The sequence below is a fragment of the Sphaerodactylus townsendi genome, linkage group LG15 (genome assembly GCF_021028975.2).
Source record: "Sphaerodactylus townsendi isolate TG3544 linkage group LG15, MPM_Stown_v2.3, whole genome shotgun sequence".
In the NCBI taxonomy this organism is placed as follows: Eukaryota; Metazoa; Chordata; class Lepidosauria; order Squamata; family Sphaerodactylidae; genus Sphaerodactylus; species Sphaerodactylus townsendi.
In genome coordinates this window covers 22,707,245-22,734,148 of record NC_059439.1, presented here as the reverse complement: position 1 = coordinate 22,734,148, position 26,904 = coordinate 22,707,245, and the positions used below count along the sequence as shown (strand labels likewise).

Here is a 26,904-nt window from a genome sequence, read left to right as displayed (position 1 = left end):
AAGGGGCTTCCAACCTAGTCCAACCTGCTGCTCAGTGCTGGAAATTCATGACCACTTCCCCACCCACTCAAACATCCTCTCCTTTTATAACTGTTCCTTAATGACCACATGGAATAGTAATGGTAGGAGTTGGTTGTGGGCAGAGGTGTGTGTGCAGCCAAGTGGTATTTTGGTCCCAGGGAGATGAGTGAAGATAATGTAATTGTCCCATCTCTCCCTTTGATTCAGCCAGCTGATTCACATCTCCTTGCCATCCAAAACACTGCAGGTGGCTTTAGATAAGCTGCACTATCTCAGACTCTGTTTTTCCTCTACTGCGGGTATAATATGACTGACCTCTTTCATAGAGCTGTTGTAAGGATTACAGTCAAATGATAAGTAAAAAAGGGAAAATGCTTAGTATTTCTGATAGGGAGACCCTGTGCAAAGAAAGGAAAGGGTACTGATCCTCAGAGGCGTTCCTCCCATTGGGCAAAGTGGGCAGCTGCCCAGGGCGCCACCTTGTGATGGGCGACAAAATTGCAGGTTCGTTTGTGTGGGATTTTGTATTTTCAGTGTTTTTTTCCATTTTTGGCCTACAGGGGACACAGATTTTAGGCTAGCAGCACCAAAATTTTAGGGATTTTTTTGGAGAATCTCCTGATGATATGACCTGGTTTGGTGAGGTTTGGTTTAGGGAGTCCAAGGGTATGGACTCCAAAAGGGAGTGCCCCATCCCCCATTGTTTCCAATGGGAGCGAATAGGAGATGGAGGCTACACTTTTGAGGGTCCATAACTTTGGACCCCCTGAACCAAACTTCCCCAAACCTGGGTGGTATCATCAGTAGGGCCTCACGAAGATACTCTGAAATTTTGGTGCTGCTACCTTAATAATTGCACCCCTGACAACAGGCACCCCCTAAATTTTCCCAGATTTTGTTTTTAAATCCAGATTTCTGAGTTGGGGGGTGTTCTATAATGTGATGGTGACTTTGGAACGACCTGGTGGAAGAAATCATTGTTTGATCATGGTGGAGGAGGGTGGCCACCCATGGGGGGGCATCAAACTCAGGATTTGCCCAAGGCTCCAGTTTGCCTAGGTACGCATCTGCTGATCCTTCAAAGCTTCTTTGGAAGAGGGAAATTCAGCCCATTTTTTTTCTACTGCTTCATCCCAGTGGACTCCAATTCAGCAGCACCATAATGATCAACAAGGTTTGGGGGTATAAAGCTCCCTTTACCAGAGGACACTTTGACTCTTCAAAACTTCTACCCCCCCTCCCCCAGAATCTTGTTACTCTCAAGGTGCTACTGGACTTAAAGCTAGCTCTTCTACTGCAGATCAATATGACTGCCCTCTGAAGCTATCCAGAATTGGACCTGCCTGCTACACCACATTTGCTCATTGTTAGACCTGAGAGTTAAGAGTTCTTTCTGGCTTTGGACAAAATCCCTTCATGGCTTCACTGCTAAATACATTATGGTTTACAATCAGGATCCAATAACCAACTGGTGGATCAATATTCATGCCATGAACAGAGATCTGAAATGAACTGGTATCATAAGTCATAAGATGCCCACAAAATCCTTAAAGTCCTGCTCTTTTCAGTGACCCAAGTTCGCTGAATATGTGCTTGAAAAAGAAATCTGAAATTCAGGTTGGGAGATACAGAACTGGGCAAGCAAATGTGTCTTATTGTAGGGGCTTCCCAGCTGCTTCCATTATTAAACTAGCCTTCCATTGTCACAATAGTGATACAGATGTAATAACACCTGCTGCTTGTAATGTGCTGATTATTTGCTAAAGGGAGATGTGAACTAATAGTTCCAGGTGGAAGTGGGCATCCCCCTGAGAATTAATTTGCTCTTATTTGCTTGGAGAGTAATGTGTACATAAAACAAAGTTCAAATACAATACATCCCATCAAGTCATTGTCATATGAGAGAACTCATGGATTCTGCCTGGATGAAGTTCAGGGTTTGGTTTTTGTCCTTCTATCTTAAATTGTAAAAAAAGTAGTATTCTATCCCATTGCTGGAGACCATGTCAGGTGAGTTTATGCATCTTTTAAAAATGCTCTTAATCTGATGGCCACTTTCACTTTGGCCAGTTCTCGAACTGCCTGAGTTGGAAATAATTTTTTATGTATAGTATGTATGAGAGACATCTCCAGCTAAAAGATTTTAACTGCACACCATAGAGTGGTGGTCTTTGTGTTCTATCTCAAAGGCCACATCCTACATGGACTAACCTACTGAGGAACTCTAACACAGCTGACACATCATCTCAGCACATCGAAACAGATTCTTGGAAAATTCTAGACCTTACCCGCAGTTTATACAGATTGCATTACAAGGGAAGACAGTTAGTGGTGGTCAGCCAGTTTTCCAGACATGTACCCAACCATTATTTATCTCATTTGGGATCACTTGTTTATCTTCTAAGGAATCTAAGGTATCCTGTGAACTCCATTTGCAAGCTACTAAAATAGTATGGGTGAGATCTAGCAAGCTCTTTCTCTCTAACTTAACCAGTTTTCCTTCTTACGTAGTCACCATCCCACATGGATCTTTTTTTGTGCATAAACCCTTGTTTTTTTCTATCAGTTGAAAAGCTGATTGGAGCACACCTATCTTCCAAGTTGCACTTGTCTTACATTTCTGTTTTATTAATGTAAACTTTAATACATACGACTCAACGGACAACGTGGCATCATGTACTGAACTCCAGTGTTTTTTTCCCCTCTGAGTCAATACAGTAAAAATAGATTAGAGATAGTGTGTATATCTGTTGGTCTATGGATTAATAATATATACAATTACAGTGTTTCCAAATTAAATATATTTTAAAAACTAATCATAGACAAAGGAAGAGTTGAAAACAATGGGTTTTAATCATGTTTAAATTGTTTACATTTCACCCTATTTCTTTTATAGGTAGCTGAAAACAAATGGAGAACCGAACTAGTGCCTCAGAGTTTATTTTCTTGGGACTTTCTAAGGATCCCCAGCTGCAGTTTTTTTTCTTTCTAGTATTCTCCACCATTTACATAATCACCTTGTCAGGAAATCTGACAATCATTCTGGTCATAAGAGTGGACCCATCACTTTACACCCCCATGTATTTTTTTCTATCTCACCTGTCTTTTGTTGACATCTGTTATTCTACCGACATTGTCCCTAAAATGTTAGTGGATCTGATAACAAAGCAGAAGGCAATATCCTTTGTTGGCTGCCTTACCCAGATGTTTTTCAGCCTTCTGTTGAGCGTCACAGAGGTTTTTATTCTTTCAGCAATGGCTTATGATAGATATACTGCTGTGTGTCACCCACTGCACTATGTTGTGATCATGAACAAAACCATATGCACTTACTTGGTGATGGGTGCATGGATAATGGGTTTCTTTTTTGCAATACTAAACATGGTGACAACGTTAAATGTACACTTCTGTGGCGCCCATGAAATCAGCCACTTTAGCTGTGAACTTCCACCACTACTGAAATTATCTTGTTCTGACACTTTTCTGAATAATGTGATTCTTTTTTCTTCTGTTGCAATTTTTGGACTTGGATCTTTTCTACCAACCCTTGTCTCTTATATTCACATAATCTCCACCATCCTGAAGATCCGCTCTGCAGAGGGTAGAAGCAAAGCTTTCTCTACCTGTAGCTCCCACCTTATTGTGGTTGGCCTACTATACATGACCGGAATGTCCCAGTACATGAAACCCACCAAAGTCTCTTCCATGGCACTAGATGAAATATTCTCTATCCAGTACAGTATTTTGACTCCCATGTTGAACCCAATTATCTATAGTCTGAAAAATAAGGAAGTGAAAAGGGCTCTTGGAAAAATATTTGGACACAAGTAAGTACTATACATAATGCATTTTAGATTGTTAGCATCATGGTAGCATCATTGCCGAAACTCATTCACTGTATTTAGACACAGTGATCAGATGACAGAGAGCCAGTGTAGTTCTTGGTTAAGGAACTGGGAACCCTAGGTTTGAATGGAAACATGCTGGGTGACCTTAGGCCAGTCCCACACTCTCAGCCTGGACCCTGGCAAGTATTTGGATGGCAAACATCCAAGTAATACTGGGGGGGGAGATGCAGTGACAGGTAATGACAAACCACTGTGAAATGTCTCTTGCCTTGAAAACCCTATGGAATTGCCATAAGTCAGCTGTGACTTGATAGCAAAAAACACCAACTTAACAAATAGATAAGTTCCACTTCTGCATCAGTTCTCCTTCTTGGCTCACAATCATTCAAGGGAAAAATAAATGAATAAGTAAATACTTGTATGGTCTACTGTCCTGCAAACATCATACATCTTCTTTAGTTCCCTGGTTCTTCAGAAAAGAATTGGGTTTTTTCCTTTGCATATAGCTTTCTGAAAATCTTTACCTGTCTTCATCTCAGACTCATTCATTCCTATTTCCCTTAGCTCTTTTTCTTCCACTGATTCTTTTGTCTACTTCTTTTTTATTTCAGAGTCCACTATCCCGTTTCACCTTTCCTCTTGACATTCCAGCTTCCCAACAATTTCACACTTCTTCCTTCACTTTCTGACCTAAAACTTTATTGACCCTGGATTTTGCTTGAGATTTTTTTCTTAGCTAGTTTTTATTCAATAAGGCTCATTCCGCACATGCAGAATAATGCACTTTCAAACTGCTTTCAGTGCTCTTTGAAGCTGTGCGGAATAGCAAAATCCACTTGCAAACAGTTGTGAAAGTGGTTTGAAAACTCATTATTTTGCCTGTGTGGAAGGGGCCTAAGATTTGTTAACACTTGAGGATGCTAAGTTGGGTGGAAATAAGTCAGCTGTGACTTATTGCCATAAGTCAGCTGTGTCTTGATAGCAAAAAACACCAACTTAACAAATAGATAAGTGGAAATAAAAATAGGGTTTGGGGATTAGTTCCAGTCAGCTTTTCAGCTGGTAAAAAGGGAGGAAGTATTTCTGTTGACCACAAAAAAAAATGGGAATTACCTAATCATTTTATTTGCACAGTCATTGGTAAATCCCGCCCCCCAAATGACTGCAACAATGGTTTCCTCAGACAACTGCTTGCTCAGGAAGAATTCGTCCAATGATATTTATTTACTGTGAAGAGTTTGGTGGTCAAATTTCCAAAAAAGCCCAAATAACAGTAATGATGTAATGGAAAATGTTCTGCAAAATTCTACATGTGTACTCGTATCCTTTATAAAACTGCTGAGTACTTATCCTGAATTTGTGAGGGTCACAAACACCACCTGTAGCCACTGTGGCCTTTACAAGCTGGCACATATTGTCATGAATCATTGTTTGTGAACCTTGAAAATGGTTATTAAAAATCGCATGCTAATACTTTTCTTTGATTCTACTGATTTCTTGGGGTTTTTTTTTCTAATTGGATTTCCCTTCTAATTGGATCCTTGCAGGGGAGACACACAGAATTCTCCCAAACAATCTGCCTTGAAGACGAGCTATAAGAAATTGATTTTTTTTCTTTTACTCCCTTCTGTGTGGAGGAAGATTCTTTTCTTCTCTGGAAGTAGAAAGCATGAAGGCACCTTGTTCAAGAGCACAAAGAATTGAAACCCTTGGTCCAAATGTTTTGAAACTTGGTCGATCTTTAGTGGACAGGTGGAACTCCTTCTCCTGGGATTTTTTTTTGCCATCTGGTTCAAAAACAGCTACTCTCACACCCTTCAAAAATTCCCCATAATAGAAGACCTACCATTTTCCTCCCTCACTTTGTGTAACATATAACAAACAACAAGGAAGAATAACAAATGCAGCTTTCAGTGGAAAGGTAGTTTTTATTGTTAGTTACTCTAAGGGTAGGATAATGAAACAAATTCAGACATTCCAAAAATCAAACTCCATGATCTAATTCACTGAAACTTGAAGAGTCCTTGGATAAAGGGCACAGTTTGTGTCATTATCTTCACAGACAATGTTGTCAGGTTTTCTGATACATTCACCATTGTAAGTAGTGGTCCTGAAGCACTGAAACCACACCCGCCCCCCCAAAAAACCTACCCAAATTTGAATCCAGAATCAGCAATGTCCTGTACAAACACACGTTAAGGGGTGTGTGGAATCCTCCCTCTAAACTCCAGATACCAAAGTATGATTTTTTTGGTACATACGTCCAGATGTAAGCAGAAACGGGAAACAGCAAATGTGTGAATAGCAGCAATCACGCATAAAAATACCATAAAACAGTTGGTACAATTGGAATGGCTTTAGAAAAGACACATAATTTAAAGCAAGGGGGTTAAAAGAAAACAATTATATAATCTAAATTCACATTTATTTATTTGCCTTCTAACATTTGTATCCTGCCGTGTGCCCTCAGATTCAAAGAGCCCCATCTAAAGAAGGGGGGGACCTGCTCATTGGAGAACTGGCAGATTAGCCCTCCAAGGGCACTTGCTACAGCAGAGGGATGATTTCATCAGTGTATGACTGCTGTAGCCCCCTGGCATTGGGATGGTGTGCTGGATGCTGTACCAGTTTCTCTGGTCCCAAGATGCTGGTGGCAGTGTAGCAGGGGTTGGTTGGGGGCAAGGCCAGGGAAGGAGCTGACATTAGTCGGCTTCTTCCAAGCTTTTGCTGGCATTACACTGGCGACCAGGGAAACTGGTACCAGGGTGGTATAATTCTATTGAAGCCCATAGAGCAGTGGTGGCGAACCTTTGGCACTCCAGATGTTATGGACTACAATTCCCATCAGCCCCTACAATTGGCCATGCTGGCAGGGGCTGATGGGAATTGTAGACCATAACATGTGGAGTGCCAAAGGTTCGCCACCATGGCCATAGAGGCTTTGTGAAGGCAGGGAGGCTTTTTTTCTTTGCAACCCTACCCATACAGCTAGGAAGCCACTATGGGAACAGTGGGTTAGTGCTGCATTAGCGCTGCAGCCTGCCCCCTCTGTTTTATATTGGGCTGCCTGATTTTTTTTACCTTTCCATTCAAGTCTCTTCCACATATGCAACTTTAATCTGAATCTCTGGTTCACTATCCCTCATTATGGACTACTAAATTTTTCTGCAAGCATACACTTCCCTGACTGCTTTTCTCAAGGCATCTTTGACTTCCTTGTTCCTCAAGCAGTAAATGATTGGGTTTAGCATGGGGGTGATCACAGTGTAGAACACGGATATGTCTTTGTTCACAGAATCCACGGAAAAGTTGGATGTTGGACGCACATACATGAACATCAGGGTGCCATAGAAAATCATCACGACAGCCAGATGAGACCCACAGGTTGAGAAGACTTTTTGTCGCCCAGAAGAAGAGGGGATTTTCAAAACTGTGATTATGATGATATAAGATACCGAAATGAAGAAGAATGAAGTAACGATGACACTGGTGGCTACCATGAAACTGGACAGTTCAGCTTCATGTGGGTTTAAGCATGAAAGTTTCAGTAAAGGAGGTACATCACAAAAGAAATGGTTGATTTCATTGGGCCCACAAAATGGTAGCCTACAAATTGAGACAAGTGGTGGAATGTTGATAATAACAGCACCAGCCCAAGAACACACAGCCAATTGAAGACACACTTTGTTATTCATGAGAGTTGGATAGCGCAGAGAACCAGGTCTGATTCCCCACTCCTGTACCCGAGTGGCAGACCCTTATCTGGTGAACCGGATTTGTTTCCCCAATGCTACACATGAGGTTTGCTGGGTGACCTTGGACCAGCGACAGTTCTCTCTGAACTCTCTCTGCCTCACCTATCTCACAAGATTTCTGTGTGGGGAGGGGAAGAGAAAGCAATCATAAATCACTTTGGCCCCTTCCGCACATGCAAAACAATGCGTTTTCAAACCACTTTCACAACTGTTTGCAAGTGGATTTTGCCATTCCGCACAGCTTCAAAGAGCACTGAAAGCAGTTTCAAAGTGCATTATTCTGCATGTGCGGAATGATCCTTTGATCCTTTCTGCAAAACAGAAATAAAACGTCCTGCAGATGTTTCAAAAAGATCTGTGTTGCTTTTTTTTGTATTTTCAGCAGAAATAAAGCAGAATAAAATATTTTAAATAAATAAATATGTCTAGATGTACAGAGATTTTACAATTTCAGTAGTTGGTCATGTTGGGCTGTAGTAAAACAGCTAAATTTGAACTCAGAAGCACTTTAAGACCAATGAGTTTTTCAGGGTCTAAACTTTTTTCAGCAGACACCCAAAGAAACTCACCTGAGAGCAAAGTGATTGGGCAGGAAAAATAAGATGACTCCTGAGCACTACATTCCACATAGCCAGGCAGGAGGTGTCTTGTAGGCAGCTTAGGTGCACTTTGAAACATTCTCCAAAAAAGGTTCCCTGAGCTTTAATAAGGCATCCTGAGGAAGCCTTGGGAAGAAAGCCATGTGTAGTCCTTTCCAGCATCCCTATGATGTCTTATTTAGGCTGTGCAGAACAGACCATGGAGCCATCCCAATATAGCAGTACTAAACAAAGTACTAAACAAATACCTTAGGATTGTGTGTCTGCTAGCAGGATGAATTTCCCTTTTCCTGTAGCATTCTATACATTGCCATGCCATGCCATTCCATATCAACAAGTATCTGTTAAATCTAAAGCTTATTTTGTGTGAATATGCAATGATAAAAAAACTATAGCAGGATGTGCTTTGAAAACCTGTGCTATGGAATCTCAAAACGAAGTAGAAATTTGAGGAAAATTCCAATATGATTTTAATTGTGACTTCAGAAGTGTTACAATGCTTACAAGTGCATACAAAAATAGAGAGTGACAGGCAGAGAGAACTATCTGTGCAGATCTGATGGAGATACATACAGGGAAGTCTACATAGAGATGTTCAGGGGTGGGAAGGGACTAGTCAGAAAACTATCTGTGCAGATCTGATGGAGATACATACAGGAAAGTCTACATAGAGATGTTCAGGGTTGGGGAGGGACTAGTTAAACTGTTCCTATCTATGCCTGAGTTCTTTGCTTGCACTTAACCTTGGCTCATTCCGCACATACAGAATAATGTACCTCTCAAAATAAGCTTCAATACTTTGAAGTTGTGCGAACAAAACTAATTGCAAACCGCTGTGAAAGTATATTGTCGGGCGGCTTACGGCCGGAGCATGGGTAGATAGAGACGGCATCTTCAGAGGATCTCCTCTGAAGATGCCAGCCACAGATGCAGGCTAAACGTCAGGAGAGAATGCTGGCAGAATGCGCTACAGCCCGGAAAGTTCACATTGCACCGTTGTTGTGGAAAGCACGAAACGTGATGACTTTTGCATGCGAAGGGGACCCTACGTGAGTAACTTTGCATCAGATCAAGCTGGACTTCCAAGGAAGCAGTGATGTAGAGGGGTTTTTGAGCTTCTCCAGAATTTTAGTACCTTTGCTCTATTATAACTGGCATCTCTATTTCATTATCCCACCTGAAATGCTGCTTGACTTTGATGGCAGCTGACAGTTCCCCCTGAGTGCTTTCTGCAGGGCTTCTTTGACCTCCTTGTTCCTCAAGCAGTAAATGATTGGGTTTAGCAAGGGGGTGATCACAGTGTAGAACATGGATACGACTTTGTTGAAGTTCACAGAATCCACGGAAAAGTTGGATGTTGGACGCACATACATGAACATCAGGGTGCCATAGAAAATCATCACGACAGCCAGATGAGACCCACAGGTTGAGAAGGCTTTCTGTCGCCCAGAAGAAGAGGGGATTTTCAAAACTGTGATGATGATGAAGATGTAAGATACCAGTATGAGGAGGAAGGAGCTGACAATGACGCTGGTAGCCACAATGAAATTAGACAGTTCGGCTGCATGGGGTTTAATACAAGAAAGTTTCAGTAAAGGGGGTGCATCACAAAAAAAATGGTTAATTTCATTTGGTCCACAAAATGGTAGCTGGCAGAGTGAGACCAGTGGTGGAATATTGATAATAAAAGCACCAACCCAAGCGCACACAGCCAACTGGAGGCAAACCTTGTTATTCATGAGAGTTGGATAGCGCAGGGGGTTGCATATGGCTAAGTAGCGATCATATGCCATGATTGCAAGAATGAAACATTCTGCTGTGCCAAATGTGATAAGAAAATAGAGTTGTGTAATGCATCCAGTGTATGTGATAGTTTTGTCTTTATCTAGGAAGACTTCTAACATCTTGGGAACAATGTTTGAGGTATACCATATCTCTAGGAAGGAGAAGTTGCTAAGGAAAAAATACATGGGAGTGTGGAGACGTTGGTCAGTGCGTACGATGGTGATGATGATGAGATGTCCACACAAGGTCAAGATATAGACAGTCAACCCCACAACAAAGAGGAGAAGTTGAAGTTTCTTCAGAGTTGGGAAACCCAAGATGATGAAGTGTGTTACTGTAGTTATGTTCCCCATGATCATGCTGATATAGTTTGTACTCTATGGGAAAGAAATATTTCAGACCTTTTATAACAATTAAAGCATTTGCGATTGTGGCAAATAAAATATGCTTAGATGGTTCAGCACAACTTATTATGAAGTAGATTTAGCTGAGTGAGAGTAACTAGCTAAAAGTTTCCAGGGGTATGGCAGGAGAACTGCTTTTTTCCCTTCTTTTTCCTCCTTCTTTTTTTCAAGTTCATCCTCAGGTGTTTGAATAAAGCCACTACTTCCTGATACTGAAGAACTGCTGCTGGTGAGAGATAATATTGATCCTCACTGACAAATTTGATAGGATAAGACTGTTGTATATGTTGATACGTATGTATGGTAAGTGAGCTTCAAGGGATAACGGGGAGTTGAGCCATGCCCAAAGCACTAACCACTGCACCATGTGGGGCTGTCACTTTCAAATACATCTCTGGGGTTCATGACTTCAGACAACTAAACTAAGGGGAAAAGACAGGTAGAAGAAAATACAAAAGATATGAAGTACATAATCATGTAGTCAACTAGGATTATTAGGAAGGTAAATCTAATCACAATGTTACAATAAGCATCGATGTGGTACTACCATATTCTAAGAAAGACCAGAAATTCTCTCTCTAAATGTTTTACAATACATTTTTAAATTAGACATGTTTCCACAAATTGCAGATTGACATTGGGAGCGAGGCTGGGAACTAACAGCTAGACCAATATTAGACTGAAATCTAAGGGAAGATTTGAAGCTGTGGCTTGTTTCATCTCCCCCACTCTTTTTTACTGTGCTCTACCAATGTTTGATTTGTTTTCCTTTTTCTAGACATCTGCTGATTAGTCATCAGAAAGAGCCCTCAGTGAAAGAGACTGTGCTTGACAGGATTTTAAATTTTGGGCATTATTTCCTTTCTTCCACTGATAGAAAAAAAATCAAATTCCTTTCACCAAGTAGCAATAATACTGAGAATAGAATTTGTAACACAGTAACAGGGAATGGCTACCTCGAACAAAATGTAATGAAACACTTCAATATCATACTCTTTCCCCCCCTTCTAGTCACAGTTAACTAAGACGGCCATGTCGAGTTTTCAAGGCAAGAGATTTTTAGAAGTCATTTTCCATTGCCTGCTTTTGTGTCATGAACCTTGAATTCCTCACAAGGTTCTTCCATTCAAATACTAACCATGGCTGACACTGCTTATTTACTAAAGCCTGCTGAGATTGGTCTAGCCTGGAGTATCCAGGTCATGGCAATAGGTTGCTTACCTTTGTTCAACTTTGAAAGACTGAAAATTTCACTGCTGTGCTTCCTTTCTTCCTTTCACATATTACTAGAAACTCAAGACTAAAACAAAAAATGTTTGGACAATATGACGATTTCAAGACATAAAAGCAGGCTATGTGGATATAGAACTGTATTACTGAGAGCTATGATTCAAGGTGATGTTTCAAAAGATGGCATGAAGCACCTGATGGATCATTCTGTACTGTTACTGAATGATAGAACAGTGGGGAATATAATCTCTTCGACTACTTATCTCAGTTTTCACAGGGGACTTTGGTTTCCACAGAGGACTGATGCTGTAATGAGATCCTCCCTGACAAAGATGATTAGGTAGGCAGAACGTTTGCAGAAGTTTGGGCAAGATATTCTGAGATATAACTTTTTAATTGTGCAGATTCCACTTGTGATTTTTTTTCTGGTCAAAAAAGAAACAAGGAATTCCTTACATGAGGATCCCATGAAAGTATGGATGCGTGAGGAGGTCCCTGAACATGCACTGAATTCTGTCTGACCAATGAAAGAAGGAGAAAGAGTCCCATGTGACCACACAAAAAGTAGGGTTTTCAAATTTCAGGTGGGGCCTGGAGATTTTCAAAGGCAGACAGAATAGCTCGTGACTGTGGTATAAATTCCAAATGTTAATTTTTTTTGTTCCACTAAGGTCCACCAGTCAGAGTTTTGAAGATCTACAAGAGACTGGTATGTAAGGCTTGAGTTCAAGGCTGTTTTAAAAAAACTCTATTAAAGAGAGAGACCGCACATATTGACCTGGTGTGCGGTGGAATCTTTAAAGAGTACAAAGCAGAACCAGAAGGTAATTTTACCATTTAATTCAGCACTCATTCTGTCAACTCTGTTTGGTTCTAAAGGGTTCCTTGGTTCAAGAGGAATTCTTCCAACGTGTGTATTTAAAAATCTGTTGCTCCCAAAGCCCTCTATCCCATTCTTATCTATGGATGACTCAGAGAATAAGACTAACAAAGAAGATGCTTCAAAGAAAAGTCACCTCAAGGACATAACCCAGATGGAACTTCAATGCCTGCACTGATCTGTTCTTAGGCAGTGCTATTCTAGAAGACAATCTCAGAGACCCCTTTCTGGCTCTCCCCGAGCAGGAGCAAACGGGAATCATAGGGAGACTAGATCTCTTGAAGAACAGCCTCCTTGGGAGCAAAAGGCAATCTAAGGCTCATTCCGCACATGCAGAATAATGCACTTTCAAAGTGCTTTCAGTGCTCTTCGAAGCTGTGCGGAATGGCAAAATCCACTTGCAAACAATTGTGAAAGTGGTTTGAAAACGCATTATTTTGCGTGTGCCGAAGAAGGCTGTGATACTATCTGTAACCCATGAAGTTAGTTCTAACTGCAAAGTGAAATTACATGGTCTTTCACCACTTTCAGACAGCCCAAATCTGCCTAGATGAAGTCTGACTAACCAGTGTCCCATAAACCCAACCCCACTTGCACCAGTCTTTCTAGAGCAAAATTAAGCCTCCAGAATTTCATCAGGGGACTATAGCAAGTCCAGACTGGTAAACCTAAGGCCCCTTCCCCTTGCAGAATAATGCACTTTTAATCCACTTTCATCATTGGCCATTTCCTCACTGGTGATTTATCCCAGGATAGTCCCCCGAAATATTGAGGTTTCCTCACAACCTCCTCACTGCCAAACCTTGGAACAGAGATCAATCCCTGCTCTGTCACTCCTTCCCTCCTTATCCCACATTCCCCCAGAACCTGGTTGCTTGTGCAACTTTTTTGCAGAGCACGTTACCAATCCAGATTCATGGGGAGGTGTCCGATTTGCTTTTCAATTTCCTCCCATACACAGTGACACAAATGCTTCTAGCCAATCAGAGTGCGGCGGCCAATGCATGATGCACACACAGGTTTTTTTTAGGTTTCATCTTCCTTTCACTCAGTTTCTTATGTTCTTCTGATTTGGTCTCATGCTTAACCGCTTTCATGAGGAAATGAGAACAGGAACGTTCGGTAATAAGACTCACTAGTTCTTTGTTTCAAACGTCTGACTGAGATAACATCTACATGAGACGATGTTATGAAATGATGATGTGATGAAAAGTTCCCACCCCAACATGGAATGACAGCCAATCGGGAGAGTCCTGGCAAGCAGATCGCGTGGCAGTGGGGATTGTTGCATTGCTGGAATCCGAGGCAAGCCCAGATGTCTTCAATTGAAACATGGTGCTGTGAGGACTATGAAACCGTGATTAAAGGTCCGGTTTACTTTGAAACTTGGATTAATCTACTTTTAATTTTCAGTGGGAAATCGGCCATCATTTGCAAGTGGATTTTGCTATTCTGCACAGTAAACTCCAGCTGCAAAGTGCATTGAAAGTGAATTGAAAGTGCATTATTCTACATGTGCAGAAGGGCTTGCTATAGTCCCCTGATGATATTCTGGAGGCTTAATTTTGCTCTAGAAAGTGAGCCTAATGGCACAAAAGAGTCTCCTCATCTTTTGGACCAAGTACAGCTTGGGGAGATATCATTAGGCACAGAACTGGACATGCACTCTAGTAGGGCCCTAAATAAGAACTGGGACATCATAGACAAAGGAAAATTGTGTGCCCAAGCACTGGCAATTGGCAAATTGTAAATTAGAAGGGGGTGGGGTACTCTGCCATTTTTTTTCTTGTTTGCTCACTTTGGCTAAAAGATAGTTAAACCTGATGAAGAGTTTGTCCTTTTGATTAGTCATTATAAGTAAAAGCCTTCATGAAGATAATTATTGCTCTCTGATTATACCATATCTTTTTTGTTAAGTTTACCAGATGTCTCAAGAAAAGCACAATGAAAATGAAGATTTTACCATTACATTTATTACAATTTTAATGAAGGGAACCTGTTTATTCCCTGGGGGAAGATAGCAACTTTGACACAGCAAGGATGATAAATTATTACCTTGGGAATTTATTAGCAGTTTAAGTTTTTCATTATAGTAGTAGGCTTACAGTAAGAATTCTTCTTGATCTACATATGTCTGTGTGGCCAGTGGAGGGCCCACTGTGACTTTTGGACCTCATGGTGACTGATCAGGTCACAGTTTTTCTATAAAGAATCTGATTTTCATTTGAGTCCATTAAGTCCATTGAACCTTATTGAACACTAGACACCAAATAATTAAATAAGTAGAAGAGGACCCAAGTGTATGGTTAGCTAGTGAGAAACACAGAGTCTAATTAGTTTCTTCTTGCAGGGTCATTGAAAGGGCATCTCTGACCAAGTAGCAATGATGAGGAATGATGCAAAGAATTTTAGAATTGCCAACAGGTTTTGTTTATGGAAATATGTAATGCCTCATTTGACTCTTTCTCTTGAGCATGATTAGATGGATGAAGTCCCTCTTGCCATTCTGTACCTCTAATTGCTTGTTATGTACTGATCTTTTGGGGGGGGGGCACAAAACTTCAGTGCATGCTTTGAAGTACTCAAATTATGACTATCAGCTGTGCCACAGTATCTTAAAATTATACACAAAATATATTCAGGATTTCATCTAATTATATTTTCTTTTTGTTGATGAAAACCAGAGGATAAGTCCCCTTTATTCACCCCAAAGACTCTGCTGGGCAAAAGAGTAATGTGAATGTAATCCATGTATCAGGGATCAACACAAGTACATCACATAGTTAAGCCCATGCAGTTTCCATTAATTTTGATGGGAGGGAGTTAGGCACATGCAGAACTCTTCCACTGAAATCAGTGGCATTTGAATTGTGAATTCCTGTACCCTGTGACATTTCAAAAATGAAAGTAGAAACATGATTGTGCTTAGGTGAGTCCAGGGATTGGTTCTTGGGGATGGAATAGAACCCATAAGTCCACAAGTATATTTGCAGCTATCTTTGCCAGTCCAAAGGTCAACCAAATCAGGATCAGTTTGGACACTTAAAATTTCCTGGAACAAGACCAATTGAGTTACCTTGTAGTGTTTTGAGCAATCTTTTTTAATGTTATGCCTTTTTGTTACTCTTTACCTTCAAAGGAGAAGATTGTTCAAATCAGATCTTTGTTTATTAGGAATACTTCTGAAATAATCTTTCTGTATTATCTCCAGGCACACAGCATTGTCCAAATTATTTTTATTTCATTTTTACACAGACTTTACAGATGACTGTATCATATGTGAAGTTTACCAAAACTATTCATTTTTAGATACTTTCCATTTTTCATCTTCTTCCTAATCCCAAAAAGGAAAGCTTGATGTCATGACATAATGTATAATTACATCGATAATGTGTTGGATCCTGCAAATCTATTCTTTTAGTGGTGGCTTCTCTTGAACACTGAGGAGATAAATTGTAATCTGTTCTGTTCTCTTTTTGAAGGTAAATCATAACATAAAAAGGAGCCCCTTGGGGATAGGGCGGTATAAAAATCGAAAGAATAAATGAAAGAAAGAAAGAAAGAAAGAAAGAAAGAAAGAAAGAAAGAAAGAAAGAAAGAAAGAAAGAAAGAAAGAAAGAAAGAAAGAAAGAAAGAAAGAAAGAATGAATGAATGAATGAATGAATGAATAATTAAAAAAGGTATACTTGTACTGTATCATCTTTGTAGTAGTCTGTCCTTTGTGGAAACCAACCACAGGCCCTGGCATAATATCAGAGGAGGTCACAAGGAGGCCATTTTGCCTCTTCCCGCAGTGAAAATGCTGATAGAAGCTAACCCTTTTAAAGTTTAAATATCCAGTTAGATAGTGGCCAACTCTTTATTGGTAATGTTCCAACACTACTTCCACAAGGACTGTGCAGAGTAACTAAAGATAGTGGATATTTTCCATCACTTTGTTTATCAAGTATTGTTTATCAAGTTAAATAAGTTAATAATGCCGTCAGAAAAGTGGATCTATACTTCTTAACTTTAAACTCCAGTGTTCAATCCTTTGGAGATCAGGTTCCCCTGAGTTTGAAGATGATGACATGACTTCAACTTAGAATGTGCTTATATGCTGGTGAAAATCTTCATATGTAAACAGGATGAAAAAAAATTATCTTCCAGGTAGTGCTTGAGAAGATGTTGAAACATCCACATTCTACTCTTGCTTTTAACTTTCTAAAGTTCCTCTCTTTCTTTCTCCCTACTTTGACATAAACTATTGCATATATCTTCTCACAATATTCTAGAAAGGACTACATTCCTACCTCTTCCCCAGGACAGGTTTAGAGTGAAAAAAATAGTGTCAAGATGTGTGGTTCCCATTAATGTGAGTACGGACATGCCATTTGACCACTATTTAGTACTATAATAGAAGTTGTTTAAGTATATTCATTTTTAACAAGTCCAGAAAATGCAAAATATTTCAAACAATTGCCTGATTTATGTTATATGTTATGTTCTATTAAGTTAGCAGAGATAAGCTTACAGGTTTTCTTTAAGTGTATGTTCTTTATGCTGGTATATGTGATGAAGGAGGACATTTTCTTTACAATTCAGTATAACAGGAGGAAATATATCTCCATGTGGATTATACATTCTATTATTTCTTTAGTGCAAACCCCACCCCCAGGATATTTTGTAAGTATTTCTAATAAATTTGTGAGGAGGATGTATTTATGGAATAACTGATATCAAAGGCATATACTTATACTTTCATATCTTTTCCTTATGGGCACAAAAATGAAACTTGGGAATAGTACCTATCTGAGAATTTAATTTGTAAGGTGGAAAGATTTTAAGGTATTTACTAGAACAAAACTATAGCTGTTTGTGCGGAATGTGAAAAAGGCTTCTTAAAGGATAGGCAGTGAAGTTCTGCACATATTTACTTGGGAGGAAATCCCACTAAGTGCATTTGGACCTACATATAAGTGTACAAATGATATCCATCTTGGTATACTATGTGCAGTTACATGAACTTAAATAGCTATTGAATAGGCCTGATACACTAACAGTGTTGAGACTTGCAGTCTGCATGACCAGAGAAATAGAATGCCACTGGCCAAAATCTATCTATGGCTACCAATCTTGATCCTCCTTGATCTGAGATTGCAAATGCCTTAGCAGACCAGGTGCTCGGGAGCGGCTGCAGCAGCAGAAAGCCACTGCTTTCACATCCTGCATGTGAGCTCCCAAAGGCACCTGGTGGGCCCCTTGAGTAGCAGAGTGCTGGACTAGATGGACTCTGGTCTGATCCAGCAGGCTAGTTCTTACGTTCTTATGTTTGTCAGTGCTATTTTTCTCTCCTCAAAAAAAGAAATGGTTAGAAGATTCTTGATGAAGGAACCTAGTCAAAGCTAAACTAGTCTGTAACCAAGATGGGACTCTACCATGGAGAATTTCAAGTAAACTACATTGAGCTGCCTAGTGGAAGGAGTTCCTACTATTACCCAAATTAGCCAGGATGTGGAGCATCTGCATATTCTTTGTGATGTTGAGGACAGTTGTGTCATTATCAAGACTGTGGCTTTGTTATCTAGATTGAGAGGGCAGAGGCTTCAGGAAAGGTGTTGTTTGCTGCTTGACTGGGGAGTGGGGAAGCATATGGCAAGCAAGGCCCATCTTTTAGTATTGAAGGCTCGTTCCGCACTGCAGAATAATGCACTTTCAAACTGCTTTCAGTGCTCTTTGAAGCTGTGCGGAATGGCAAAATCCACTTGCAAACAGTTGTGAAAGTGGTTTGAAAACACATTATTTTGCGTGTGCGGAAGGGGCCGAAGTCTAGAATTAAGAATTGGCAACCATCTAAGTCACTAAAAGAGACAACTGGTAGGGCTCATTTTTGTAAAAATGCTCCCTTCCCATCTTGCAGTGGACTTGCATAGCAATGCTACCACGATTACTGAGGCTTCTTTTTCTTTACTTGCACCATTACAATTCTTCAGCAGTGTGAAAATTTCATTTATTTTTCTCTGTTGCTTAAAAACCCTTTATTCCTGTGTTTTAAAACACATCATGTAGTGTGCAATGCATTTCATTTATTGGCAATCACTGCTCAGTTTAGGTTACTCTGCCAAACTGTTCCTACCACAAAATAATAATACTACGCCGATTCATTACAACTTCCTAGGCCTCTGGTTGAGGCTCGAATTGTAATGAAAGGCCAACAACCAGCTAAAGAACTTGCAGCTGTGAAATCAACCAAAATAATAATTACTCAAAATGTATTCACAAGGGGCCAATCACATTTTTATGACATTGAAATAATTCCTTTTACCATTACAGGTAAAGAAACAATTGCAAGATGGATCTTTCAAACCATACAAGAATGAATGAATTTATTATCAGAGGGTTCCCCAGCCTGCAAAATATAAGAGTAATAGTGTTTGTACTGGTCTTTATAATGTACACATTATCACTGATAGGGAATCTGGTCATACTTTTCATCATCAAATATGAACCAGCTCTCCATACACCCATGTACTTCTTTCTGGGCAATTTTTCCTTTTTGGAGATCTGTTTTACCTCAGTCACAGTCCCGACAATGCTGATGGACCTCTTGAAGGAAAAGAACACAGTATCCTTCAACAACTGCCTTGCCCAGATATATTTTTTTCATGGTCTTGGTGGCGTTGAGTGCCTACTTTTAGCTGCTATGGCATTTGATAGGTATGTGGCAATACGATCTCCTCTGAGATACAACACCATTATGAATAGTACTGTTTATATTCAACTTGCTACTTGGTCTTGGATGATTGGATTAGTCCTGCCGTTAATACCAGTGATCCTTATCTCTCAGCTAAACTACTGTAGCAGCAACGTGGTGGATCACTTCTTTTGTGACATCTTGCCTTTGTTGAGGCTAGTCTGTAATAGGACCCAGTTGAATGAGATGCTGAGTTTTTTCATATGTTCATTTATCCTTGTTGGCTCTTTCACAATAACTACAGTTTCTTATGTGGCCATTATCATTACTGTTTTAAGAATACCTTCTTCAGTTGGACGCAAAAAGGCCTTCTCCACTTTTACCTCCCACTTGACAGTAGTTGGTATCTTCTATGGGACAATGATGTTCATATATGTCAGGCCCACCCGAAATCTTTCCTTCAACATGGACCAGTTAGTGGCTGTGTTCTACTGCTTAGTTACCCCAGTCTTAAATCCAATCATATACAGCCTCAGGAACAAGGAGGTGAGAACAGCCCTTAAGAAATTTCTCTTGACAAAGATGCTGAACAGGACTTCTATGGAAGGCTAAAATGAGCCATATGAAAGAGATAACTTCCTGTAGGCCCTTTCCACACAGGTCAATAAAAGCGGGGGGGAAGGCAGCTTACATGAACCTGCCCTCGCCCCAGCCTCTTCACACTGCTGCTGTCCAGCACATTGGACAGGGTGCATGTCTTGCATGAAGGCACTTTTTTCTTCCCTGCCTGGGTTTTTTTGTTTGCCTGCCTGCCTGCAAAGTCCTCTGGCCTGTTTCCCCTGAATGGCTCCCCAACCCCCTGGCCTGTTTCCCCTGCATGGCTCCTGCAGATGGAAATTGGGGAAGGGGTTGTTGAGAATCATGTTATGCGCGATTCTCTTGTTTTGACGCAGCTCACAATGGCAGCCGTTTGCTCTGGCCTGGCTGCAAGCAGCATTGAAACAAAAGAATCTCACATAATGCGATTGTCAAAAAACCCAGGGGGGGGGGATGTGGAGTGGATCCGCATCAGGATCGGGATCTATGTGAAGTTCTCCCCCAACCCTGGTTTTTTACCAGGTTTATCCCGGTTGAATTGGCGTGTGGAAAGGGCCAATAAAGGTTACTGAAATAATTCAGATTTCACAATGCATCTCGTGCTTTATTTTGGACAATCACATTTAGTGGCTGACATAGTTCTTGACAACATAATCACTAGCATCTGAACATATGCAATGGAAACAATCAAGAAATAGCGAATGTCAAACAAGTCCTGTTATGACTGTGAGGCCCTTTAAGCTCTGTAACTATGACTTGTGGAGTATCTTACATGGATCCCAATGCCCAGGGGCGGCTAATTACATCTGCAACTGTTGGAGCTGGAAGCATTCTATTAACTGTGGAGACCTGTGAAACAAGTTGTATGTTGACTACATGCAAAACTTTACTTCTGCAATACTGATTTATGTGATTGGAAGGAAAACTAAGAGACCATTTCTTGACAGAACTGAACTATATCGTTGTGAATATGCTATTGAAATGAGACATTACATATATGCTATCAATTTTTATTTAGATAATACAATAGATAAGCCTATTGAGATTATTTAGATCATCATAGAATTTTGCATGTTATGGTGATAACAAATCATTGGGATATTGGATAATACACGATGCCATTGCAGTACTGATATGCAGCGTTGTGTTTGTTTGGAACTTGCTATTTCTAGTATTGTTGATGACCTTCTCCTCGTTTCCATAACCAGTGTGTAAAGTTTTAGAACAGCATTTGTAAATTATTTTAAAGAGCTATGTTAAGCACCTCTTCTCAGAAATGCATGACTGCAGACTTAAGCTTCATCTGTCTAACAGCTTATCTGCTCATAAAAAAGAGAGGACGTTTCCCTTTGACTAACGTCAAAAAGGTGGGGACCTTGGGCCCTGTATGGACAAAAGCCATGTGTGGCAAATATGGTAGTAAGGAGGAGTATTAGACAAAGCAAAAAAAAAATCTGGCTGGATTCCACTCATATTAAGGAAGTAGGTGTTTCTCTATATTGGGGGGAAATATTCTCTGTACTAGTTCTGTTGTGGGGAGTGAGGTATTTTTTTAAAATAACTTTCTTAGAACCATTGATTCCTCTCATTTTCCTGTTCTTTTAAAAGAGGGATTTATCTTTCATTCCTCTTTTTTTCTTTGTAAGTAAGTAATTTTCTTAGTAAGAAATCTTTTTTTTCAGGTATCCAAATTCTAAAATATTTACTGATAGGCCAGCTGTATCTTATAAGACTATTCTCATATCTTTCTACAAATCTATAATGCATTTGGCATTTGGGATACTGTGTATAGTTCTGCTCTCCCCACAGTGAAAAAGGATATCATAGATCAGAGAAGCTGCAGTATAGGTAGTCAAAATAATTAGGAGGTTGACATATCATTCAGCTGACGTAAAAGCTATGATTGAGTCTTTTGGGTTTAAAAGAAAGAATCTTCAATTAACAAATGTAAATTTGTTTCTTTACAAATATTTTGATATGGTTCCCATCACGTTTCTGATTGCCATGATTACTACTACCCTTCCTCAGTTCTTGGTTTCCAGTGTTTATATTCAATAACCTAACACAGATGTTGAGCTGCTTATTGTGGGATGGAACCAGGGATTCCCTTTTGGTAAACAAGGAATCTTTGGGTTTCCTTTTCACCTTTGAATTCATAAATTTGTATCATATGCACATAATGTACAGTTTGTATCATATGCACATAATGTACAGTTTTATATGCAATGTGCTTGTATAAAGTATAATGTTAAAATGATAATGTAAAATGAGTGTGTTATACGAAAAATGATGTATGGAAACACAACATAAAGAATCACAATTCTTGCAAAGGATAAGGAAAAATAGAGTATGGAATCTCAGGGAAAACTCATCTGAAATAATCTTGAATGAACTTTTAAAATAGAAATCGAATAAATTCCCGAATATGTTTTGTCTTCCATTTGGGCTTAGAACCCCAACTGTTGCTCTTACGAGCTCTTACATACATATATATATATTCCTGCATGCATGGATCTAATTGTGAATCCAAGTTGAACAAACGGAAGGAAGATGTTGAGAGCTGCTAATCTCTCAATCAGCATTTTTATATACATCTAATTAAATTCTAAAACAGACATGTTCAGAATGGGTGGTATTAAAAGAGATTGTGGGATTCAAGTATATACCTCAAAAATATCAATTCAGTGGATATAAATTGCATAAATGCAGGATATAAATTGAATAAAATAAAATGTTAAAAAATAACAAAAATATTGTTCTAGTTCAATGCTTTGCTGCTGCATCCGGGGCTTTTGTTTTAATTCCATTTTGGGAAAATCATTTTTTTACATAAGCAGCCAATATAACTAGAATAAGACTTACCCAAAACTATTCATCAGGATAGATATTCTCTAAAATTAAAACTATGAATGTTTTTGAATTACTTCATCCATTACCCAGGTAAGTGCCTGTTCAAGCAATGGAAAAATGGAGGAAGCCTTGGAGACAAATATGTATTGTTATTATTCTAGGCCCGACGGATTCATTATCAAAATAAAACTACTGATATCCCTTAGGAACTCAACTGCATTAAGCTCAAAGACATAGTTGGCAAGTTGTTTATTAGCTGCACCTCTGTGTACTGCCATGAAGCAAGAATGAGAATTTGTTCCTTCAGCAAACGAAGACATTGTTTGAAATGGTATGTTTGCTTCCAATCAGTCAAAACATTTCACAGTATCAGAGTGAAAGAAATGAATTATCTCATACAGAGAAAGAACTTTAGCATATCTGTGTTCTTGTATCTATGGAATATACATTTGTATGGGGTTTGTGATATGAATGAAAGCTGAATGTTATCAGCTCCATTGCAAATATAAGTACAACAGCTCTTCATGGTCACATAGGAACTCTTGCAGTTTTTCATGTTATAGCCACACATGGAGCTGCCTGATATTGAATTAGACCATTGGCCATTAAAATCAGTATTGTCTACTCAGACTGGCTGCAGTTCTTCAGGTCTCCAGAAGAGACTTTTACATCATCTATCACTTGGTCCTTTTTAACTGTAGCTCCCAGGAATTGAATCTGGAACCTTCTAAAGAGCCACTGTTCTTGAATGCTTCTCTCCCTGTCTCTCCCTCTTTCTTTCCCACCCCTCTCTGTGGCAAGGTGTTAGAATGTGTAGCACATTCTGCTGGCAGACCACTGGAAAACATCTGTCTTTAAGATTAAATTTTTTCAAGAGATCGGGTATTGTAATGTGAAAGTTTGGATTTGAAGGTAGGCAGCCCAGAGTTCTGATGATTGTGGAACTAGTTTGAAATATGTCAATAATATAGCATGGTAACTTAGCATGGTAAGTTACTGGTGGTAGTGTTTATTATTCAGAGAATAAAATATATAGAAAATCATTGCTCAAAGGCACACTATGGGTGTAATACAACCAAATTTCTCGTCTTTATTTTTGACAGAGCAGTTCTGAACTCTGGCTCATTCTGCACATGCAGAATAATGCACTTTCAAACTGCTTTCAGTGCTCTTTGAAGCTGTGCGGAATGGCAAAATCCACTTGCAAACAATTGTGAAAGTGATTTGAAAACGCATTATTTTGCGTGTGCGGAAGGGGGCCTCAGTTTATAACATTCTAAATGTGTTCAAGTCAATAGGCTCAGAAGGATCCCACTCTGTTTAAAATTTCACCATTATTTTATAATCTTTAGATAATACATTGTATAATGTTGTATTGTCTTAAATATCATTTTTGTTTTTATAATATTCAGATTGGACATAATGAGCTCAAACTACAAGAATCAGACAACTCCTATGGAATTCATTCTGCTGGGATTTATAAATATCAAACAGGAAAAGAATTTCCTCTTCTTCCTCTTCCTCACCATGTATGTCATCTGCTTTTTAGGGAATGCTGTCATAATCACTGTGGCCGTGCTCAGTCCATCTCTCCACACTCCTATGTATTTCTTCCTCACCAACCTCTCTTTCATAGATATCTGTTACATCTCTGTGACTGTACCCAAAATGCTAGTCGATGTTTGGGCCACACCTCCAAGCATTTCCTTCATGGAATGTGCTGTACAAATGTGTTGCCTTCTCACATTGGCAGGCACTGAAGGATTCCTCCTGGCTTCTATGGCACTTGACCGCTACTTTGCAATATGCCGCCCACTGATCTACACCAGACTCATGAATACATGGCTCTGCATTCAGCTGTCTGCAATGTCCTGGATGTGTGGCTTCCTGAATGCTTCCCTCCACACAGTACTCACCTTCCATCTCTCTTTCTGCCAATCAAATCAGATTAACCATTTTTTCTGTGACATTCCTCCATTATTGAGCATCTCATGTTCTGACACATCAGCCAATGAAGTAGCTCTTTTTACAACGGGTGTGTTTGTAGGCTTCAGTCCTTTTCTCTTCACTCTGGTTTCTTACATTTTTATCCTTCATGTCGTTTTGAGTAGCCGACAGAAAGGGCAGCGCCAGAAAGCCATTTCCACTTGTGCATCTCACCTGACAGTCGTGATTATGTTCTTTTGCACTGGCATCTTCACCTATGCCCGTCCTACTTCCAGCTACTCTTTGGAAAAAGACCAGCTTGCTGGGGTTTTATACAACATCTTAACACCAACACTCAACCCTCTCATCTACAGCCTACGGAACAAGGAAGTGAAATTGGCAATGAAAAAGTTGCTGATGTGAAAACATTCTGCCTTGGGTCTGTAAGGTCTTCTACAATAACTAAGGCTCATTCCGCACATGCAGAATAATGCACTTTCAAACTGCTTTCAATGCTCTTTGAAGCTGTGCGGAATGGCAAAATCCACTTGCAAACAGTTGTGAAAGTGGTTTGAAAATGCATTATTTTGCATGTGCAGAAGGGGCCTAAGTTTAACTACGAACATCGAATTATGGTTTAAAACTGGAGCATGGGTTTTTTTTAACACAACTTCTGGCTTTACAAGGAAAACTCAAGTATTTTGTGATGTGATGTTATGCAGTACATGAACAAATACTAGTAGTTGAACAATGACTTATGAGTATGTATAAAGCAGAATAATATGGGAATGGTTTGAAGGCAACAAATTGTATGTCTAAGAATGTTTAAAACGTACAGGGGAAAAATGTGTATTTCTTTACATTCTTCCATTTTGCTTTATGAGATGCCTGTAAATGTGTTTCTGAAGGCATCTCATAGCTTTAGGCAGCTATGCTTGGCCGTTTCCGCACGGGCAAAATATGACGTCGTCGCAACGGAAAAAGAAGCGTCAGAGCGAGAGCGTTCGCACGCGCAGCGGCGGAGGTGCGCAGTCGCGCCGTCGTGAAAACGCTAAACCGGCGCGAAGACGGTGTATTCAGAAAACGCTTAAAACCACTCTTTTTCCCCATGTGACGCATCGACGCCGCACTCGTGCGAACAGCCGCCACGGAGCTGTCGTCAAAAAATGGCGTCGGGCCTGCACGGCTTCGCAAGTGCGCAGGCGCAACATCGCGAGACGCCGCTTCCGCAGCGCTTCCGTGCGAACCGTCACATTTCTGCGGGGCTGCGGACGCCCGCAGCTCCGCCTGTCTGTGTGAACGCTTTTTTTGGGATGCGTCGCAATTTGCAACGTCATCGCGTCGCTGCTTTTGGCCGTGCGGAAACGGCCCTTGATTCTCTTAGAGTGACATATATAAGGATGCTGAATTTTGAACGGAAAACACTATTGTCAAGGAATCAGCATAAAGCAATAAAGATTCCTTTCTAAATTGTACAGCCTATTTCATCCCTAGAGATTCAGTTTCAGGACCATGTGTGGAAACTTGTCTTCTGAAAATCTTGAAAAGGTGATGGTGGTGGTGGTGCGGGGGTTGAGGAAAAGCAACACTGAGAAAAGAAGAAGGAAGGGTCAGTAGGACAGAATTACTTCACACTTGCTGTGCACTGTGCTCTCCAGAGATTTTATGCACCATGTTGATTATTTGTGTTTGACTCTTCTTATTGTTCCTCAGAATAGCTTTTAATCAAGATTCTGAAAAAATCATTATTAAGGCTGGATCATGAGTATATTCCCTGGCCTTGTGTGAAAATCTCATCACGAATAAGGGTTAGGGTTAGGGTTAGGCTGGATCATGAGTATAGTCCCTGGCCTTGTGTGAAAATCTCATCACGAATAAGGTCATTAGCAAGTTTTATTTAGGCAAGTGGATTCAAATACTGATGAAGTTATGAGTTGGATCCAATTAGCTGTTTCCACTGGTAAGTTAAATGAATGAATGATCAGAGATCACACAATTCCTCCCCCTCCCCACCGGAAAATGTTTCTTAGATGACTCAAATGTTTTCTGACTTCAAAGAAGCAGTTGAACATCTGAACAAAATGTAGTCTTTGCCCTGGAGATTTGGAGGTGGAAGCTGGGAAGAGTGGGATTTGGGTAGATGAGGGACCTCACTGGATTATAATGCCATCGCGTTTACGCTCTGCCACAAGCATATTCTCCAAGAGGACTACTCTTTATGGTGTGATTCTGGGGATCTCCAGCCCCTGCTTGGAGGATGGCAGCTGCTCATGTGGAGGATTGGAGAATCAAATCTGGTTCTCCAGATTGGAGTCCACTGCCCTTAACCACTACA

At 40.1% G+C, this 26,904-nt stretch overlaps 4 protein-coding genes across 4 annotated transcripts; 3 read left to right on the top strand and 1 right to left on the bottom strand.

The window, feature by feature from the left end:
• The first annotated feature begins 2,931 nt into the window (after positions 1-2,931).
• On the top strand, positions 2,932-3,852 carry LOC125444760 (olfactory receptor 5A2-like). Its single transcript, XM_048517404.1, has one exon. It carries the CDS (start codon positions 2,932-2,934, stop codon positions 3,850-3,852), a length of 921 nt encoding a protein of 306 aa, XP_048373361.1.
• A 5,531-nt stretch (positions 3,853-9,383) lies between these two features.
• On the bottom strand, positions 9,384-11,711 carry LOC125444116 (olfactory receptor 6F1-like). Its single transcript, XM_048516554.1, has 2 exons — positions 11,634-11,711; positions 9,384-10,385 (listed from the first exon to the last, which is right to left on the bottom strand). The coding sequence occupies exon 2, from the start codon at positions 10,365-10,367 to the stop codon at positions 9,384-9,386; it is 984 nt and encodes a 327-aa protein (XP_048372511.1). The 5' UTR covers positions 10,368-10,385; positions 11,634-11,711.
• Positions 11,712-18,854: 7,143 nt separating this feature from the next.
• LOC125444114 (olfactory receptor 6N1-like) lies at positions 18,855-19,808 on the top strand. Its single transcript, XM_048516552.1, has one exon. It carries the CDS (start codon positions 18,855-18,857, stop codon positions 19,806-19,808), a length of 954 nt encoding a protein of 317 aa, XP_048372509.1.
• Positions 19,809-24,065: 4,257 nt separating this feature from the next.
• On the top strand, positions 24,066-26,063 carry LOC125444113 (olfactory receptor 5V1-like). The gene is made up of 2 exons (XM_048516551.1): positions 24,066-24,982; positions 26,027-26,063. The coding sequence occupies exons 1-2, from the start codon at positions 24,066-24,068 to the stop codon at positions 26,061-26,063; spliced, it is 954 nt and encodes a 317-aa protein (XP_048372508.1).
• Positions 26,064-26,904: the final 841 nt, after the last annotated feature.

Bases quoted from the DNA above. Each gene is read 5' to 3' on its own strand.
- LOC125444114 (XM_048516552.1), top strand. From the start codon at position 18,855: ATGGATCTTTCAAACCATACAAGAATGAATGAATTTATTATCAGAGGG.
- LOC125444760 (XM_048517404.1), top strand. From the start codon at position 2,932: ATGGAGAACCGAACTAGTGCCTCAGAGTTTATTTTCTTGGGACTTTCT.
- LOC125444113 (XM_048516551.1), top strand. From the start codon at position 24,066: ATGAGCTCAAACTACAAGAATCAGACAACTCCTATGGAATTCATTCTG. The intron at 24,983-26,026 runs GCTGATGTGAAA...AAAGCAATAAAG, and splicing joins AAATTGGCAATGAAAAAGTT to ATTCCTTTCTAAATTGTACA.
- LOC125444116 (XM_048516554.1), bottom strand. From the start codon at position 10,367: ATGATCATGGGGAACATAACTACAGTAACACACTTCATCATCTTGGGT.